This window comes from Mytilus californianus, unplaced genomic scaffold, assembly GCF_021869535.1.
Source record: "Mytilus californianus isolate M0D057914Y unplaced genomic scaffold, xbMytCali1.0.p SCAF_9, whole genome shotgun sequence".
NCBI classification, from domain to species: Eukaryota; Metazoa; Mollusca; class Bivalvia; order Mytilida; family Mytilidae; genus Mytilus; species Mytilus californianus.
This window is the reverse complement of record NW_026262745.1, coordinates 9626771-9644672: the sequence shown is the minus strand read 5'-3', so window position 1 is coordinate 9644672 and position 17902 is coordinate 9626771. Positions and strand designations below refer to the sequence as shown.

At 33.5% G+C, this 17902-nt stretch overlaps 2 protein-coding genes and 1 pseudogene across 2 annotated transcripts in view; all 3 read left to right on the top strand.

Annotated features, from left to right (window-relative positions):
* The window catches only part of LOC127716584 (regulatory factor X-associated protein-like), a 270907-nt gene that overhangs the window by 62835 nt on the left and 190170 nt on the right, over positions 1 to 17902 (top strand). The window lies entirely within an intron of this gene.
* LOC127716586 (heavy metal-binding protein HIP-like) lies at positions 388 to 1842 on the top strand (annotated as a pseudogene).
* LOC127716583 (heavy metal-binding protein HIP-like) lies at positions 8023 to 9112 on the top strand. Its single transcript, XM_052222819.1, has 2 exons — positions 8023 to 8180; positions 8675 to 9112. Exons 1-2 carry the CDS (start codon positions 8069 to 8071, stop codon positions 9079 to 9081), a joined length of 519 nt encoding a protein of 172 aa, XP_052078779.1. The 5' UTR covers positions 8023 to 8068; the 3' UTR covers positions 9082 to 9112.

The window sequence follows — 17902 nt, the reverse complement described above, 5'->3', positions numbered from 1 at the left end:
TGCCATTCGATGATTATTTGTTTCGCGACTCTCTTTGTCTAAGGAAATGTTCTCGCAACATTTAAGTTGATTGCTGATTGAATCGTTGTGCAGCATGCTGGAAGCCAAACACAAATCTATGATATATTTTACTTTTCTTGAAATATTTATTGACCCATTTAGAAATTGTTAAGAAACATATGCTACGGTACTGGCTGATTTGTTGTAATTTATTACAGGAATAAAATATCGAACTTAGTAAAACAATGAATGCTAAAATAATCAATACCCGATAATCCTGTTTGTTCAGCGTTTTTTTTTCTTTTTTCTTTTTTAGACAGCTGTGCATGTATCATTTATCAGGGAAAAGGTTTCCTTGTATTCAATTTCAGCCAAAAGGAAAATAAGATGTCACGATTGTGGATACTGTTAATCTTATGTTCGTTATCATACGGGCTGCCAGAAAAAAACTGTCATTCACTATGGAAACATCTTGAAAGTTGCATATCTGCAAAAGGTTTGTTTAAAAATATGATTTTATTTTTTTATTTTTGATGTTTTAACGCCACTTTTAAGCACCGCTTTTTGGCTATTTCGTGGCGGCCAGTTTTTATTGGTGGAGGAAGCCGGAGTGCCCAGAGAAAACCACCGACCTTCGATAGGAAAACTGACAATCCTAGTCAATTAAGATTGGAGTCGAATGCACCCGCACGAGCGGGGTTCGAACTCACAACCTCAGTGTTTACTGGCTAGTGATTACAGTAGTAACTACTTAGACCACTCGGCCACCGAGGCCCCTGTTTAAAAATATGTAAAACGTGTTGAGCGCAAAGTCATATTGCTTAAATACAACCTGCAGTTTTCTTCTATTTAATCATTTAATGCCTATAATATTTATATAACTGTGCGTGTGGGATAGATACGTTAACGAGAAAACAACCCAACAGCCAAATTTCAGATTTATTTTGACCATAAATGGCTATTTATAGATGGCGCTCCATAAAGAGACTACCATTGAATATTTTGTTTTGAATAGTTTACATATAGAGTATTTGTTATGAATGTATCATGGATGAAAATGTTTAGATCAATATGATATTACATTGGGAGCTTTATGCATGGTTTTCTGGCAGATTGTCTGTTAAGGTTAATGTACGCTTTCGTTGTTTTTTTTCTTCAATAAATGAGAAAATTTTGCGCCTGCTGAATATTATGATACACTATTGTTTAGTATTGCAAATATGACATTTATTTTCATGGTATGATTGATTGTATATTTGACCTTCTACATGCCAGTAGCATAACGTTTTTAAAAATGTACAAAAACCACACACACACGCGACTAAAAGCAAAAACAGATTAGAGAGACTGACATGTAAAGTCAACATTGTAATCAAATAATGATATGCATCTTTAGACCTACGTGTAATATTAGAGTGATATTTAACTATTTTTTAGATATTGAAATCCAGCCAACACAACTTGGATCAATTGCCTTTTCCGTAACACGGACAACTGACATCGGATTATCCCCCTTACAAACGCTGGAGTTTGATACGGTTTACTTAAATGAAGGAGGTGGTTAGTGCACATACCGGTTGGTTTACTGTTCCAGTAAACGGAATATATTACTTTGCAGTTTCTTTCAAGGCACAAAGTGGCAGCACTCATTTACTGCTTCTAAAGAACAATCACGAAGTCGCTCGAGGGTACGCTAGGGGCACAAATGAGATCGGGTCTATTGTTTCATCTGCCCATTTGAAGACGGGAGATATCATCAGAGTAGCTGAGATAACTGGTGAAGGACGTGAGGCAATTCGTGCAGATTGTTGGAGTAGTTTTACTGGCTTTGAATTAAACTGAAATATCGTTTTAAATTGTAAAAAAATTTAAACCAATGAAGTTGAATATCTTGATTTTAGTATGATACGATCCAATGTTGACTAAGTACTTTTTTTTAGTCCTTAAGATTGGCATATATTGTATTGATTCAGAATTTTAGTGATGGACTTGAATTCTGTTTAAAACCATCTTACATATTTTTTTTCAATAAAGACGTAAGAATTAGCGCCATCATTCGGACCTGCTAGTTCCATGCAAAGTTTGGATACTTGTAAACAAATTTTTTACAATATTTTTTTATCTGTTCTTTTTGTCATTGCCTATTGTCATTTTTATGAGTCCATCTTTCGTCGTCCCACGTCATTCATACCAATTGCATTTTCTTAAACTTCGCCACTATTATCCTCGTGCTAGGCATGGGAAAACCCTGCTCAAATTTTATCTGATTGGAGTTTTCTTCTCTTTGACCGTTTTAAAGCACAGTGTCCCGTTTTAAATCACCGGTAGTCAATATTATGATGCGACACCAATTAATGATAATAACTTCTAGTTTAAATCTATTTTTCCCTTATCATAACGTCTAAACACAAACAGTTATACTCTGCAATATATTGATTTTAATCCTGTCTCAGGCAAGATTTTCCCCCAGTTCTTCTCAGGCCATGATTTTTATTTTAAAAATCCTCCTATAGCTGCCCCTTTTAAATTCAACCCGAAAAATCGCCCCATAATTCACTGTGTCTATACTACCCCAGCACAAATGTTTGGACTCAATGGTATCTAATATCCGGTACGGTGACGGATCATCAACAGACAGAGAAAAGGTAGGATTTCTGTTTATTTATTTGTTATTTTTATGATATTGAAGAATATACATACACATATAACTATTTTCGATTGTGATATGTAATATTTTCTACAACCGTTCTAGATAAACTGAGAAATAAGTAAAAAGGCACAACAAAATGGGGAATTGAGTGAACCTTGCTTCGAATTTGTTTAATTTCTCTTTAAATTGTACACCTTGTACGGAAAGAAAGATATTAACACGGAGATTGCAAGACTAATCACTTTGAGCACGTCAATATTTGTATTTCTGTGCATGAAACGAAAGAAATGGGTCATGTCAAAATTGAAGGACCCAGTTTTGTCGATTTGTATTACCCGGTTTTGTCATAGAAAAAAATGAATATGCATAAATTCAAATCCGGCGTTCAACAGGAGTTTGATGGCTCGTTGGAAAACGATTTCTTTCAGAGGATTATTTATTATTTATTTGAATCCGTAAACACTTGAATCCCTGCTTTAATGGAACAAAAATAATTTTGATTTTGCTTTGTATATAAAACAAATTCTTAACGGCGAAATACAAAGAAACGAAGGTTTTGTAACACAATTTGAGTTTTTTTTACATGCATGATGTAAATTTAAGTGTTCAAATTTGGATAGTGTACGGCCTTGAAAATTGAAGGACACACATTTGATATGTGATTTTCTTGGACAACAGGATGGTTATCTTAATAGATATTCCACTCTAAATAGGAGGGTAGTATGATCGTTTGAAAATAAATATTCTGAACACTAAATAAAATAAATTGAGAATGGAAACGGGGAATGCGTCGAAAACAGCCCCAGGCCACCAATGGGTCTTTAACACAGCGAGAAAAAACAGTAATGTATACTAGTTCAGCTAATGGACGTCACACTAAACTCCGAAACATATAAATGAATCAAAAGTAAAAAACCATGCAAGACTAACAAAGACAAGAGGTTCCTGACTTGTGACATGCGCAAAAAAACTAAATGTTCATTATAAAGCAAGAGAATTAGACAAATATATATGCATGCAGAATCGCCCTAGAAAATGAATTCCCATAAGGCGGAAAGGATCACAATAATAACGCGTTAAAAATCTTTTTACCCCTCCATGTAACTATTATACTAAATATAAATTAGTATAATAGTCCCAGGCCATCTAGAAAATACAATAGTGATTATCTTATCAATAATTTTATAAATAAACGGTTCTTTTATCTCTCCATTGTGTAATTGTTATTGTACATTGACAAATGTTCAAAATAAAAAAAGATAAGAAGATGTGGTATAATTGCCAACGAGACAACTCACCACAAAAGACCGTTCTACATTTTAGTGACGTTGGTCAAGTATATAATTGTCAATTGCAATATGCAGGGGTGGATCGAGGATTTTTTAAAGGGGAACGTAATTCATATTAAATCGTGAAAAAAAAACATGATATAATAATTATTTCTATCTATCAAAGGGGGAAGGGGCGTACTCCCTCTACACACCTTGGATCCGCCTCTGATATAATATAAATATATCGCATACCATCATAAAATTTAATAAAAAAGAGAAAACAACTCAGTCGCGTATTTACTATACAGACGCTGTAATCGAATGAGTTAAGCCTTTTTCAACTGATTTTTATCGTTTGTTCTTATGTTGTGCTGATATACCACATTTCTGTTGTTTTTTTTTTAAGGGGGACGATAACACGTTCAACCGCGCCATTCTTTTTGTGCCAGTCCCGAATCCAGGAGCTTGTAATTCAGTGGTTGTCTTTTGCTGCTTTATATCATATTTGTTTTTGGTTTTTTATTTTGTTCATAAATCAGGTCGTTAGTTTTCTCGTTTGAATTTTTTTTACATTTTTCATTTCGGGGCTTTTTTCATTATTTCTCATTGTTGGATGCCATGCGGTGACCTATATTTGCTCACTTTTACGTCATTTGGTTTCTGATTGAAAGTTGGCTCATTTGGAATTTTTCACGAGGTAAATGGCCACTTGACTGTTCTAAATAAGACGAAGATATAGTGACGTTAATAAGTTGCAAACCAACTTGTATTCACATTGAAAATACATAATTGTAATATACATTTATTTCAAATGTTAACTTGAAATTTCCCACAGCTATGTTATGTGCGTGCTCAAGTGTTAAAACTCGCATTAGTACGAGTAACACAGTATATATAGTACCAGAAAATTTAGCGGGTTTGCATGTATGATTAATTCGTGCAGAATAGTATAGACTAAAGTCTTTTTTCTGACTGTCCGTCAATGAATGAATGAATTAGTAAATGATAGTAAATATATTGTAAACATAGCGTATAGTATAGTAAAGCATACTAGCTTTACTCTTTTGATAAACACAATCATACCACATCTTCTTATTTTTACATCATTACATTATTATAGAAAACAAACAAACATCATAATGTTATAAAAAAATTAAGGTAAGTGCACGCTATAAAGTATTCATATTCCATTTATACTTAGTTCGAAGATAAGTGCAATAAGGTAAACGTATAGCATTCGAAAAATGTGTACTCCCTAAGTTCCCGTTTAAAATTTTAACACGCCAGGTTTGTTTTACAATAACATCTTTATGGCTCATATATTTAATTTTTGTGGACGGACAATGTTCAGATCCGTGTTAATTGCTTTGCATAAATTTGTGGCTTCAAAACAAAACAAAACTGGGTCCTATAGGTGTCAGACCACCGATTCAAAATCCCTATCCAACCAAATTTTGCAATTTTCACAGCTTTCTAAATATTTTACCTTAAGTTTAACTTCATAGAAACCAGGTATAACCTGAATTGTACATGTTTCACCTTTCTGCGTGCCAATTTTCAACCTTTCTACATGCCAATTTTCAACCAATGTTTAAAGTCTTGTAGCGAAATACTAACGCTCAGAAGACAAGAACTGCTACAAATAACCCTTGGTCTTTTAAATAAGTATACTATGGAGCGCATTAATCCTCAACTTTTAATGTAAACTCATGGACAAGTAAATTTTGACTCAAAATGGTCTACATATATTTCTCTTTCAACAAAAGTTTCATTTCTGCAAATTTGTTGGTTAGTAAACAATGACATCAAAAGCACTATTTTTTGTCAGGGAAGGGTTACTTTTACATACGTTCTAAATTGTTGTTGGTGAATTGGTGGTCTGACACCTAAACAAAGATAAAACCGGGCCCTTATGTGGTAAACAACATTTACAAAACCGTGTTCTTCCATTTTGACATGACCCATTTCTTTCGTTCCATGCACAGAAATACAAATAATGAGGTGCTCAAAGTGACTAGTCTTGCAATCTCCATGATAATATCGTTCTTTCCGTACCTTTCTTTTCGTACAATGTGCACAATTTAAAGAGCAATTTAACAAATTCGAGGCAAGGTTCACTCATTTCACTCAATTCCTCATTTTGATGTGCTTTTTGACTTATTTCTCAATTAATCGAGAACGGTTGTAGAAAACATCTCACAATCGTAAACAGTTATATGTGTATGTATATTCTTCAATATCATAAAAATAACAAATAAATAAACTGAAAGCCTACCGTTCTCTGTCTGTTGATGGTCCGTCACCGTACCGGACGTTAGATACTATTGAATCCAAAAATTTCTTGCCGGGGTAGTTTATACACAGTGTTAATTCTGGTCAAGAACAGATTAACAATTAATGCGGCAGTTTAAAAAGTTCTCGTCCTGAAACAGGCCACCTGCGGACTCCTGTGACACTATCCCTACACGAGGCATCGAATTTAACGTCCATTTTCTGTCTATGTATATATACCACACACACAGCTAAACGGACACCCCTCTAAAGCATTGGTTTTACTACCAGAAGGGAGAAAACTCTAGACCCCGGTCACCCTTAATATCTAAACCCAAAGAAGGCCGTAAAATGAAAACAAAAACATTGCAAAGGCAATCATCAAAACCCAATTATACCAACCTGGACTTTGAATGGAAACGACTTTAAAACACAATATATTACTTGAATGTTTCGTCATAAAAAAATCTTCTGCCATATCGAACGGCAAATAATGATGTTACAGACTTGGAAAACATTTAGTTATGGGTATGACTATTTTTTTTTCTTCTAATTTTCTCTAATTATTATGATATTAATTGACCTTTAAACTTTTATGAATGCGTCTTAATTCTGCCAGTTCTACATCTGCTGGTCTAAAGCTCGGATAAAAAGGAAGGAAGACATGACACACAAAAGCTCAAATGTCTTGTGGAAAAAGCATAAATGTCATAAAATTCCATCCACAAATGTCAATTACAAAAGGTATGGATGTGCTATCAAACAGCGCATCAGCCTGCGCCGTACATGACCGACTCTATTTGATGTTAATAACAGTATATGTGTTAAGAGGCAGGAGTAAGATCTTGGTACGCTTGAAATGCAATAAATATTGTTGAAAAACTCTGGGAAATAATTTCTAACCGGAGATTTTTGAGAAGCAATTAATCACATTCTTAAAAGGCAATTCATATAAAATTGCGTTTGAACACATAGTAACATACGCTTCAATATTTCAAGTTGCCATAGTTTTGTCAGGTTTTCTTCGACTTAAAAGATATAATTGTCTTTTTGGTGACTTCGGTCTTTTTTCCATTTTTTTTTTGGAGGGGGAGGGGGCTAAAAATGACTGTAATTGCGAGAATAGTCACTGGATAATACGTATGTATAACGTTCACAAGATCATACCATTCGAGGATTATTATGCCCTCCGCCGTCATCGGAGGGACATTAAGTGTTACCTTTTTCGTACGTCCCAAAACTGGTTTCCGTTTTCTAACTTTAGTTGACTCTACCAAATGTTATGATACTTATGCACAATGTTTATTACCACAAAACTCAGATCAAGTTCGAATTTGGGTGGTGTCACTTACCGATCTCGCGTTATACCTCTTTATAACGTTATATGGAAGCGGGGGCATCATATGTGTCCCATGGACACATTCTCCATTTTTTGTACTACGAGTCAATGTTTTCTCAACATTTAAGTTAACTGCTGATTGGATCTTTTGCAGCATGCTGGAAGCAAAATACAAATCTATGATATGTATCAGTATTCTTGTAATATTTCTTGACCCATTCAGAAATTGGTGAGAAACATATGGTTCGGTATTGGCTGATTTGCTTTGCTGTAATTTTTTAAAGTATAAAGTTTCAAACTCAGTAAAACAATGAATGCTTAAATAACCAACACCCATGATAACTATGCTTGTTCAGCATTTTTTTTTTTGCCAGCTGTGCATGTATCATTTATCAGAGATTAGATTTCCTTGTATTAAATTTTAGCCAATAGAATAAAACCATGTTTAAAAAAATGAAAACAACACCTTATAATTTTCATGTGTTCTGTTTGTTAATGTTTTTTTAAATAGAAACAAGCCTTTCTATCGAAAATAAGATGTCGCGATTGTGGATACTGTTCATTTTATGTTCGTTACCATACGGGTTCACTGTCAGAAAAAACTGTCATTCACTATGGAAACAGCTTGAAAGTTGCATATCTGGGAAAGGTGTGTTTAAAATTTTTTTTTTAGAAAATTTGTTAAGCGTAAAGTGATATTCCTTAAACACAACATATAGTTGTCTTCTTTTTACATATTTAATGTCTAAAATATGAGTAAAACGAGGTTCGGGGTAGATACGTTAACGAGACAACAGTAAAATCAGACAATACATGCATCTTAATTGAAGTTAATAATAGTTTATTTTTTTAGGCAAGCGGGACAATTATTTCTATTGTTGAATATAATGCTTTTTTTTTTTTTGCTTAGTATTGAAAATAGAACATTATTTCAATGTAAACACATATTGTTTCATATTATCTAAATTAAATAACACCTGTATACATGCGAGGACCATACCGTTTGAGAAATGTACAATGTACCATACACACACGCATACATGCTGACAAAAACATACAAACACAAAGACAAATACAATATTGAATATTGACATGCATCTATTGACTTACATGCAATTAACAGTGACATTTAAATTTTTTCAGGTATAGAAGTGAAGTCAACACAAAGTAGATCAATAGCCTTTTCGGCAACACGGACGACAGACATTACATTGTCTTCCTTGCAAACACTGGTATTTGACAAAGTTTACTTAAATGAAGGCGGAGGATACAATGCACACACCGGTCTTTTTACTGCTCCTGTAAATGGAATGTATTACTTTGCGGTTTCTTTCCTTGCAGTAAGAGGAACCACTCACTTAATGTTGTTAAAGAACAATCATGAAGTCTCTCGTGGCTATGGAAATAGCCACGATGAAACCGGGTCTATTGTTTCGACTGTTCTATTGAAAAGGGGAGATATCGTAAGAATAGCTGAGATGACTGGAAGAGGCCGTGATAGAACTCGTGGAGATGGTTGGAGTAGTTTTACTGGGTTTAAATTTAACTGAATTTTTTTTAGATTAAACAAATGAAGTTGAATGTCTTTCTTTTAATTTTAGTATAATACGATCCCAAGTTGACTACGTACTGTTTTGTCATTAAAATATGAATAATTTGTAGTAATTCAAAATTTAAGTGATGGACGTAAATTCTGATACTAGTAATTCCATGCTAACTTTGACTACTTGTTGACAAATTTCTTCAATACCTTTTTATCTTTTCATTTTGTCATTGTCTATTGTAATTAGGAGTCCATCGTTGTTCGTCGTCCTTCTTTATTCATACCAATAGTATTTTTTTTTCAAGCTTTGCGACTATTATCCTTGGGCTTAGCATGGGAAACCCCTGCTCAATTTTTCTGTGAATGGAGATACTAACTTTAAGTTTGAAACTCTTTTTTTACCTTATTATAACGTCTAAACACAACTAGTTATACTACTTGAATATAACCACACATACTTGTCATATACATTTTTTTTTTGGAAATATTTAGGCGAGTTGTACCTTGTTGATACCAAATACTTATCACAACATTAATATAATAACTTTATCCCAAATGACTATACCGCAAACAATTGAATACATAAGGATGTACAAAAAGGTCATTTTAGAAATAAGAAAATACTAATCCAATTATCGCATTTCTAATCTAAGAATTATCTGTTTTGTCTTGTTTAGATGTGGTTTTGTGTGTGTGTGTGTGTGTGTGTGTGTGTTTAACTTTTTTTTTAACTGAAAATATTAACAAATCTAGAAGACAATACACACCCATAGATCTGTGTGAATACAATATATCAAGCTCTAAATCGTTCTTAGCCTATAAGGGTTGTGAATTTATTTATTTATTTAACGATACAATAAAAACAATTTCAGTTAAAATTCCAAAGTTCCCAAATAACGAAAATGTTCAGACATGACAATTGGTTATTATTTTCTGTCTTTTTGTCTTTTTTTTTAACTATTAAAATTGTTTTTATTAAAACCGTGGTAATAAATCTCGGTTAATACTTGCACGTGATTTACAGTGTTTAAAGGATGTGTATATGGTTGTATAGAACCCTTCTCGTATCACAGAAGAAAAACACTTCATGTAGGTGTTTTCAGTTTGAATAATCTATTTGATAAGTTAATGAAGAGAATTCTTAAACAGCTATCCGTGAACTATATTTCATCAAAATTGGATATATTGATTAGCCTGCACCTCAGTCTAGAATTAAAAGTCAGAAGTTGGAATACTTATTTCAGATGTAGGATTAATTCCTATTTGGACAGCTTACCGAGTCACATTTTGTTTTTTTTGTTTTTTTTTGTTTTTTTTTGGACTACGGGTAAGCCAAAGCAGACCTATGATGACTAGGTGTTCTATATTTTTTTTTAAACTTTTAAGAATTTGATTTTTAACATATTTTCTTCATTAACGTTTAAGAATGCGACCTTAATTCCACCAGTTCTAAATCTGCTGGTCTTAAGACCGGATAAAAAGGAAGGAAGACATGAAAGATAAAAGCTTAATAGTCGTGTGGAAAAAGCGCAAATGTCATGAATGTCCTATCAAGCAGCGCATAAGCCTGCATCGAATAGGACATACTATATTTGCAATTAATAACAGGATAGATCTTGAGATGCAGTAGTAAGATCTTGGTACGTTTGAAAGACGATTAATGATGTTGATAAACTTGGGGAAACCTATGAATTATGATTGTCCTTTTGCTCACTTTTGTCTCTCGTCTTCTTTTTTATTTGGGTGGGGGGGGGGGGGGGGGGGGATAATGACTGTAATTACGAGAATAGCCATTGAATAATATATATACGTACAATATATATATAATGTTCACACAATCATATCATTCGATGATTATTTGTTTAACGTCTATCTTTTTCTAATAAAAGTCAATGATCTCTCACCATTTAGGTTGATTGCCGAGTGAACTTTTTGCAGCATGCTAATATATGATATATTTTTGTATTCTTGTTATATATCTTTATCCATGTAAAGACATGTGCCTCGATACTGGTTGATGCACTTTGATTGTTTACAGGAGTAAAGTAACTCAGTAAAACAGTGAATGCTGAAATTATCAACACCCGTGACAATCATGTTTTATTCAGTGTTTGGGACAGCTGTGCATTTGTCATTTAGTGGAAAAAGATTTCAGAATATAGAATAAAACCATGTTTTTTTTCAAACATAGAAATAACATTTCTGATGAAACATGATGTCACATTTGTGGATACGATACTGTTAATTTTACGTTCGTTACCATACGGAACAGGGGCGGATCCAGCCATTTTTAAAGGGGGGGGGGTTCCCAACCCAGGATAAAAGGGGGTTCCAACTATATGTCCCCATTCAAATGCATTGATCGTCAAAAAAGGGGGGTTCCAACCCTCCGGACCCCCCCCCCCCCCCCCCCTCCTGGATCCGCCACTGCGGAATCAGTGTCCGAAAAAACTGTCATACACTATGGAAACACTATGGAAACAGCTTGAAACTTGCATATCTGGGAAAGGTTTGTTTAAAATATATATAAAAAAAATGTTAGCGTAAAGTCATACTCCTTAAATACGACTTGCATTTTTCTTATGACTAGAATGTTTATAAAACAGTTTGTGTGGTGTATATACGTTAACGTAACAACAGCCCAGCAGCCAAATGTCAGCTTTATTTTTACCATAAATGGTTCTTTATAGATGGCGCTCCATAAAGAGACTGCCATTGAATATTTTTTTTATAGTTTATATATATAAAGTATTTGTTATGAATGTATCATTGATGAACAATTTTAAATCAATATAAAAACATTGCATTGAGAGCCAATTGCATGGTGTTCTGGCAGGTTGTCTTGTTCAGGTTAATAAACGGATCGGTTTCGTTTTTTCAAAAAATGGGACAAATCTTGCGATTGCTGAATAATATGGTGCATTATTGTTTAGTATTGCAATTATGACATTTAATTCAATGGTATGATTGATTTCATATTTGACCTTTTTACATGCCAGTAGCATGTCGTTTTAAAAAATGTACTAGAAACAACAAATACACGACAAAAAACAAAAACGGACAGGACAGACTGACAGAATCAAAGTCACCATTTTAATCAAATATTGATCTTTAGACCTACATGTAATTTTAGAGTGATATTTAACTATTTTTCAGATATTGAAATCAAGCCATCACAACGTGGATCAATAGCCTTTTCCGTAACACGGAAATCTGACATCACGTTGTTTCCCTTTCAAACACTGGTATTTGACAAAGTTTACTCAAATGAAGGCGGAGGATACAAATAAAGGCAACAGTAGTATACCGCTGTTCGAAACTCATAAATCGATAGAGATAAAAACAAATCCGGGTTACAAACTAAAACTGAGGGAAACGCATCAAATATAAGAGGAGAACAACGACTCAACAAAAACACAACATTAAAATGTAACACTCACAGAAACGAACTATAATATAACAATGGCCATTTTCCTGACTTGGTACAGGACATTTTAAGAAAAAAATGGTGGGTTGAACCTGGTTTTGTGGCATGCCAAACCTCCCGCTTTTATGGCAACGTCAAACACAACACCAAAACGACAACATCACATGACAGGACTACAATACAAATAAATGGGAGAACATATAGGACAAAGAAACACACGAATAATAGCTAACAAAAGGTACTAGGCTTAAAATTCAATACGCCAGACGTGCGTCTCGTCCACACAAGACCAACCTGTGACGCTCAGATGAAAAAAGTTTGAAAGCCAAAACAAGTACAAAGCTGAAGAGCACCAAGGACCAAAACTTCCAAAAAGTTGCACCTAACACGGCCAGGGTTTTCTGCCTGGGACAAGAACATCCTTATTATTTAGAATAATTTATAATTTTGCAAACAGTAAATTTTATAAAATGACTATATAATAGATATACATGATAAAACCGAAGTGGGGACTAACTACAGAATAAAACGGATACATTCTTAAAACAACTTAATCCAACACATAAAAATACACAGCCGAGTTAGCCAAAGCCTCAACGCACAAAGTGACGTCACATTTGAAATTCTAAAAAAAACACACAAAGTGACGTCACATTTGAATTTGTAAAAATATTTCCCAAAAATAAGATAGGATTAGGATTGATTCAAGATAAGATTTGTAATACTGACATTACATTTATTGATAACAATGAAAATTACAATACTTATTAATATCAAATTGTGGTAGTAATTAGATAATTAATTGTATTATCTACGCACACACCGGTCTTTTTACTGCTCCTGTAAACGGAATGTATTACTTTGCAGTGTCTTTCCTCGCAGCTGGTGGAAGCACTCATCTACTGTTGCTAAGGAACAATCATGAAGTTGCTCGTGGCTATGGTAGTAGTCACGATGCTACCGGGTCTATTGTTTTAACTATTCAATTGAAAAGAGGAGATGCCGTTAGAGTATCTGAAATAATTGGACAAGGACACGAGAGGATATTTGGAGATGGTTGGAGTAGTTTTACTGGCTATAAATTAAACTGAACTATTTTTTGCGCTTGTCTAAAAAAATAAAACAGAGGAAATTTAATGTGTTTCTTGGCTTAGTTTAATTTTAGTATGATACAATCCCATGTTGACTAAGTACTTTTTTTTTGTTATTGCTATTGCCATCTTTAGACGTCCAACGTTTGACGTCCATTGTTCGTCGTTCTTTGTCATCAATATCCATAGTATTTCATTTTTTTTAAACAACGCCATTATTAACCTTGGTCTATGTATGAGAAACTAACCCCTGCTCATTTATTTTTTTCAAATGGAGTTGACTGCATTTTTACAACATAATAGCACAATGTCCTTTTTAAAATTACTGGTAGTCAATATAATGAAGCGAAGCCAATTGGTGGTACTAGCTTCTAGTCTCAAGTTCTCAGCCCAAATAATCATCAAGATGCAGCTACGTATACTACAGGAAAAATAAGCACCTCATGCACGAGTGTATAGTTTGGAAGTACTTTGTCGAATTTTTCTTTGTAAACATCAAATACTTATGAAAGGATTTAGATAATAACAATACCCCCCAAAAAAGCACAAAAAATAGAAAAATAATGATGTACAAAACGCCATTTATGATACAAGAAAATATTATACCAATGATGGCATTTTCATTCTAGCCTTTCTCTTTTTTTTTCTTTTTTTTTTTTGTAGTTTGAATAAAAGGTGTTGTTGGTATTACAATAACCAAAAAGACACCTAGAGGGAAACACACAGTCTCCAGCATAAGATATATGTCAACATTCAAAGCTCTAAATCGTTCAGAGGCTATAAGAGTTGTGAATAAATTTAATAGAAACAATAGAAAAAAATCTCAAATTTAATCCCAAAGTCCTCAAATATCGAAAACATTAGGCAACATTTGTGTCTTTTGGGTTTTATTTGTTTGTGTCTTTGTTTTATTTCTAACAATTAAAATTGTTTTTATTAAAAACCGTGGTAATTATTCCTGGTTAACACTTCCATGTGATTTACAGTGTTTAAAGGATGTATATACGGTTGTATGGAACCCTTTGCGTATCAAACAGGAGAAACATACTGTATGTTGGTGTCATATTCAGTTTGAATAATCTTATTAATAAGTTTAACAGATATGTACTTTCAGCGGCTCAATAAGATTATTTGAATTTGTTTTAAAGAGTTTGATTAGAGTCATGACATTTGCTTTTTTCTTAATACTTGGCTTATTCTCTAAGTTTACTTCAAACATGAGGACATGCCAGTTTAAAGACAAACACACTTAAAAACGAATGTTTAAAATTCTCCTTTTAGCTTTTGTGGTCAAATACATTGATTTTATATCTATTTTTCATCCCCTAAATGTCATTTTGTCAAAGAGAGTCAATATTGAAAATTATTTAGAGAGGTCATTTAAAGAAACAAAGAACTTATATTTGATTTTCGATCAATATTAGTTTTATTAGCAAATATAATGTCATATTGGCATTTGCATATACTTCTTTTTAAATGATAAAGTATTAATATTTTTCTTCATGTTTGATTTATAAAGTAAATAATATTTATCTAGTCAAAATATTTTGTGTAACTGTGTAACGTACGTTAACCTAGATGTCTGTCTATACATATTACTAAAGACAACGAAGATGCTAAATTATTTCAAAGTTTCAACCTTTGTGCATCTGTATAGCAACAACTTTAATGCACGAAAAGTTTTTAAATATTTAGAGCTTGAACTTAAGTGCAGATGCATTTCTGTAAAAGAGAGGCGAAAGATACCAAAGGGACATTCAAACTCATAAGTAAAAAATAAACTGACGGACAACGCCATAGGAAAAAAACGAAAAAGACCAAACACAGTATTCAAAACACAACAAACAAAACGAAAGACTGTGCAACACGAACACCACCAAAAACCGGGGGTGGTGTCAGGTTTTCCGGAAGGGTAAGCAGATCATGCTCCACGTGTGGCATCCGTCTTGTTGCTCATGTTGGTACAAACCTAGTGATAAGTCTAATTCGATATGTCACATTCGGGAAAAAGGAGGACGGGATTGCGGTTACGACGATTGGAATAGGAATATATCCTTCGTCATCTGTGAAACAGATATTCCATAACGGTCAACCAACTCATGATGGCGTCCGTAAAATTTCCGAAGAGATGATTTCAACTTCAACACTTGGAACCTTTGGTTTAATAGCTTCCTTGTGAGCAGCAACCCTCTATCAAGAAATTAGTACACATCCAACATCCAATGGATTTAGTGTAAAGACGCCATAAACAGTCAGAGAAAGACATGACCTTGTGCAATGCCAAGATGTAGATATCGACAGATTGTAGAGACATGAATGTGCATATGTATATAACAATAATATATAGTTTGACCATTTGAAAGCTAAACTCATCACGTTTTTCATAGATTCGGGCTTAAAGGAAGAAACATGTTTCAATATCTAGTAGAAAAAAATCTTGATATGAAACAAACCTTCTAGTACCGCTGATATTAATCGCAATTCAATTCACTGGAATAATTGAGATGCAATCACTCACCGAAGTTGGGGTTATTGAGCGACAAGACATATTCAATGTATCTCAAAGTGAAAGTAAAGAACTTTGAAAGATTTTTTTCTTTTCGTCTTTGGGAAGGTTTTGTATGAATTCTGCTTCAAGTACAAAACATAAACGACTAAAAGGGTTGAACAATAAGTACCCATTGGAATACCAACTATTTGTTGAATTATTAGCCCACTAAATTTCAACAAATATATTTCGATAAAAAAATCCAACATTTGATGGTATCATCATCTGTGTACTTGTAGATGGTATCAGTGTAGTTCTCCACAAAATAACATTTTTCAGGACCTAATAAAGGAATTTGTGTCTACGATTCCAATTTTGTAGAAAAATACAGTTTAATGTAGTTGATCTTAGATTTAAGAGTAAATCTTCAGAATTTTACGAATTCCCATCTTATTTACACCACTGGTTATATACCACTGAATATACATCATCACAATATTTTGAAGGTCATCTTTTACTGTCAAAAGAATGGTGGTAAGCGTTATAAAGATGTTTGATCGAACGTCTAGACGACCCAGCTATATATATCTTTCTTTATAATGATGTTTGTGAAGTTTAGTTATCCAGTATAAAGACGGGTGATTTTCAAAGTCATGTTTATGTTAATACCAAATTAAAGGAGATAAAGACGGATTTGTGATTTCCTAAAATCTCCTCTTTCGTGAATGATGTATAATTTTTTTTATAGAGGTATTTGTTGGATATCAAGATTTGCTGTGAATTCCAATGTCTTTAGTTAGACATTCTAAATAATGACTTTTTGCACCAAAAACAGTATTGTATGTGGTTTTGTCTGCTGATCCAACAACAGATTTGTCGTGAAGAGAGGATTAATCATCCTTAACTTTGGGCTTTTTGAAAGGATTGAATCCCATGTTTGTATTTTACATCCATGAGGGTAAAAGGGCTCTGACATCCGTTTGTGGTTGAAAATTTTAGATGCAATTGGTTCGGTGTAAGTAAATCACATGGCAGGTGTTGGGTTATCTTTGAAGTTTTCAGGTTTGTTTTTTTTTCTATACATTTTTTTCCGTTGAAAACAAATGTAAACTTGCTAGCATCCAAGACCTTAGCGAATTCTACTCACAAAACACTATATTTTTTTCTTCGTTGTAAGCAGTTGTCAACGAGTTTGAATAGTCAGTGGTTATTAATGTCCCACAATAATTATTTCAATCGGTCTGTACTAACAGGATCTAAACCAATAACAGAAGTACTTTGGACCTCTTGAAATAGTGAAATGGCTATGAAGCAAAATATTAAAAGTAATCAAGAATTCGGTCAGTACCGCGAGGAGTATATAAACCGTTAAAAGACTTTTTTTTACCTCCTTCCCTAAATTAGTTTGTTTATCTTACAAAATAGTAGGAGGAGAAACGCAAACACTCGACTTTGCTATGTAAACATTTTTTAATTGAGATATAACGTCGCATGCTGAAGTTAAAACGTAAATGCAACTGCGTAGAAATATGTGTTAATAACGGAAATGAAAAGGAAATATGTATAAAGAAAGCTTTCTTTGTGTTTGGTCTTTCATGTTTTAAGTAATACATATTGTAAACGGTATATTTTCACTATCTATTTTCAGTCGAATGTTACTGTTCTTGGTCGGAGAACATAGTTCTTGTGTAGTGCATCTCGTTTAGACAATAAATGCCAATTTAAAAAAAAATTGCACCTGCCCTTTGAAATAAGATTTTTACAGTGCAGAGTTCTACTACTACTACGATCGCCGCGATATAGCCTTTTTGTGCTGATGCGG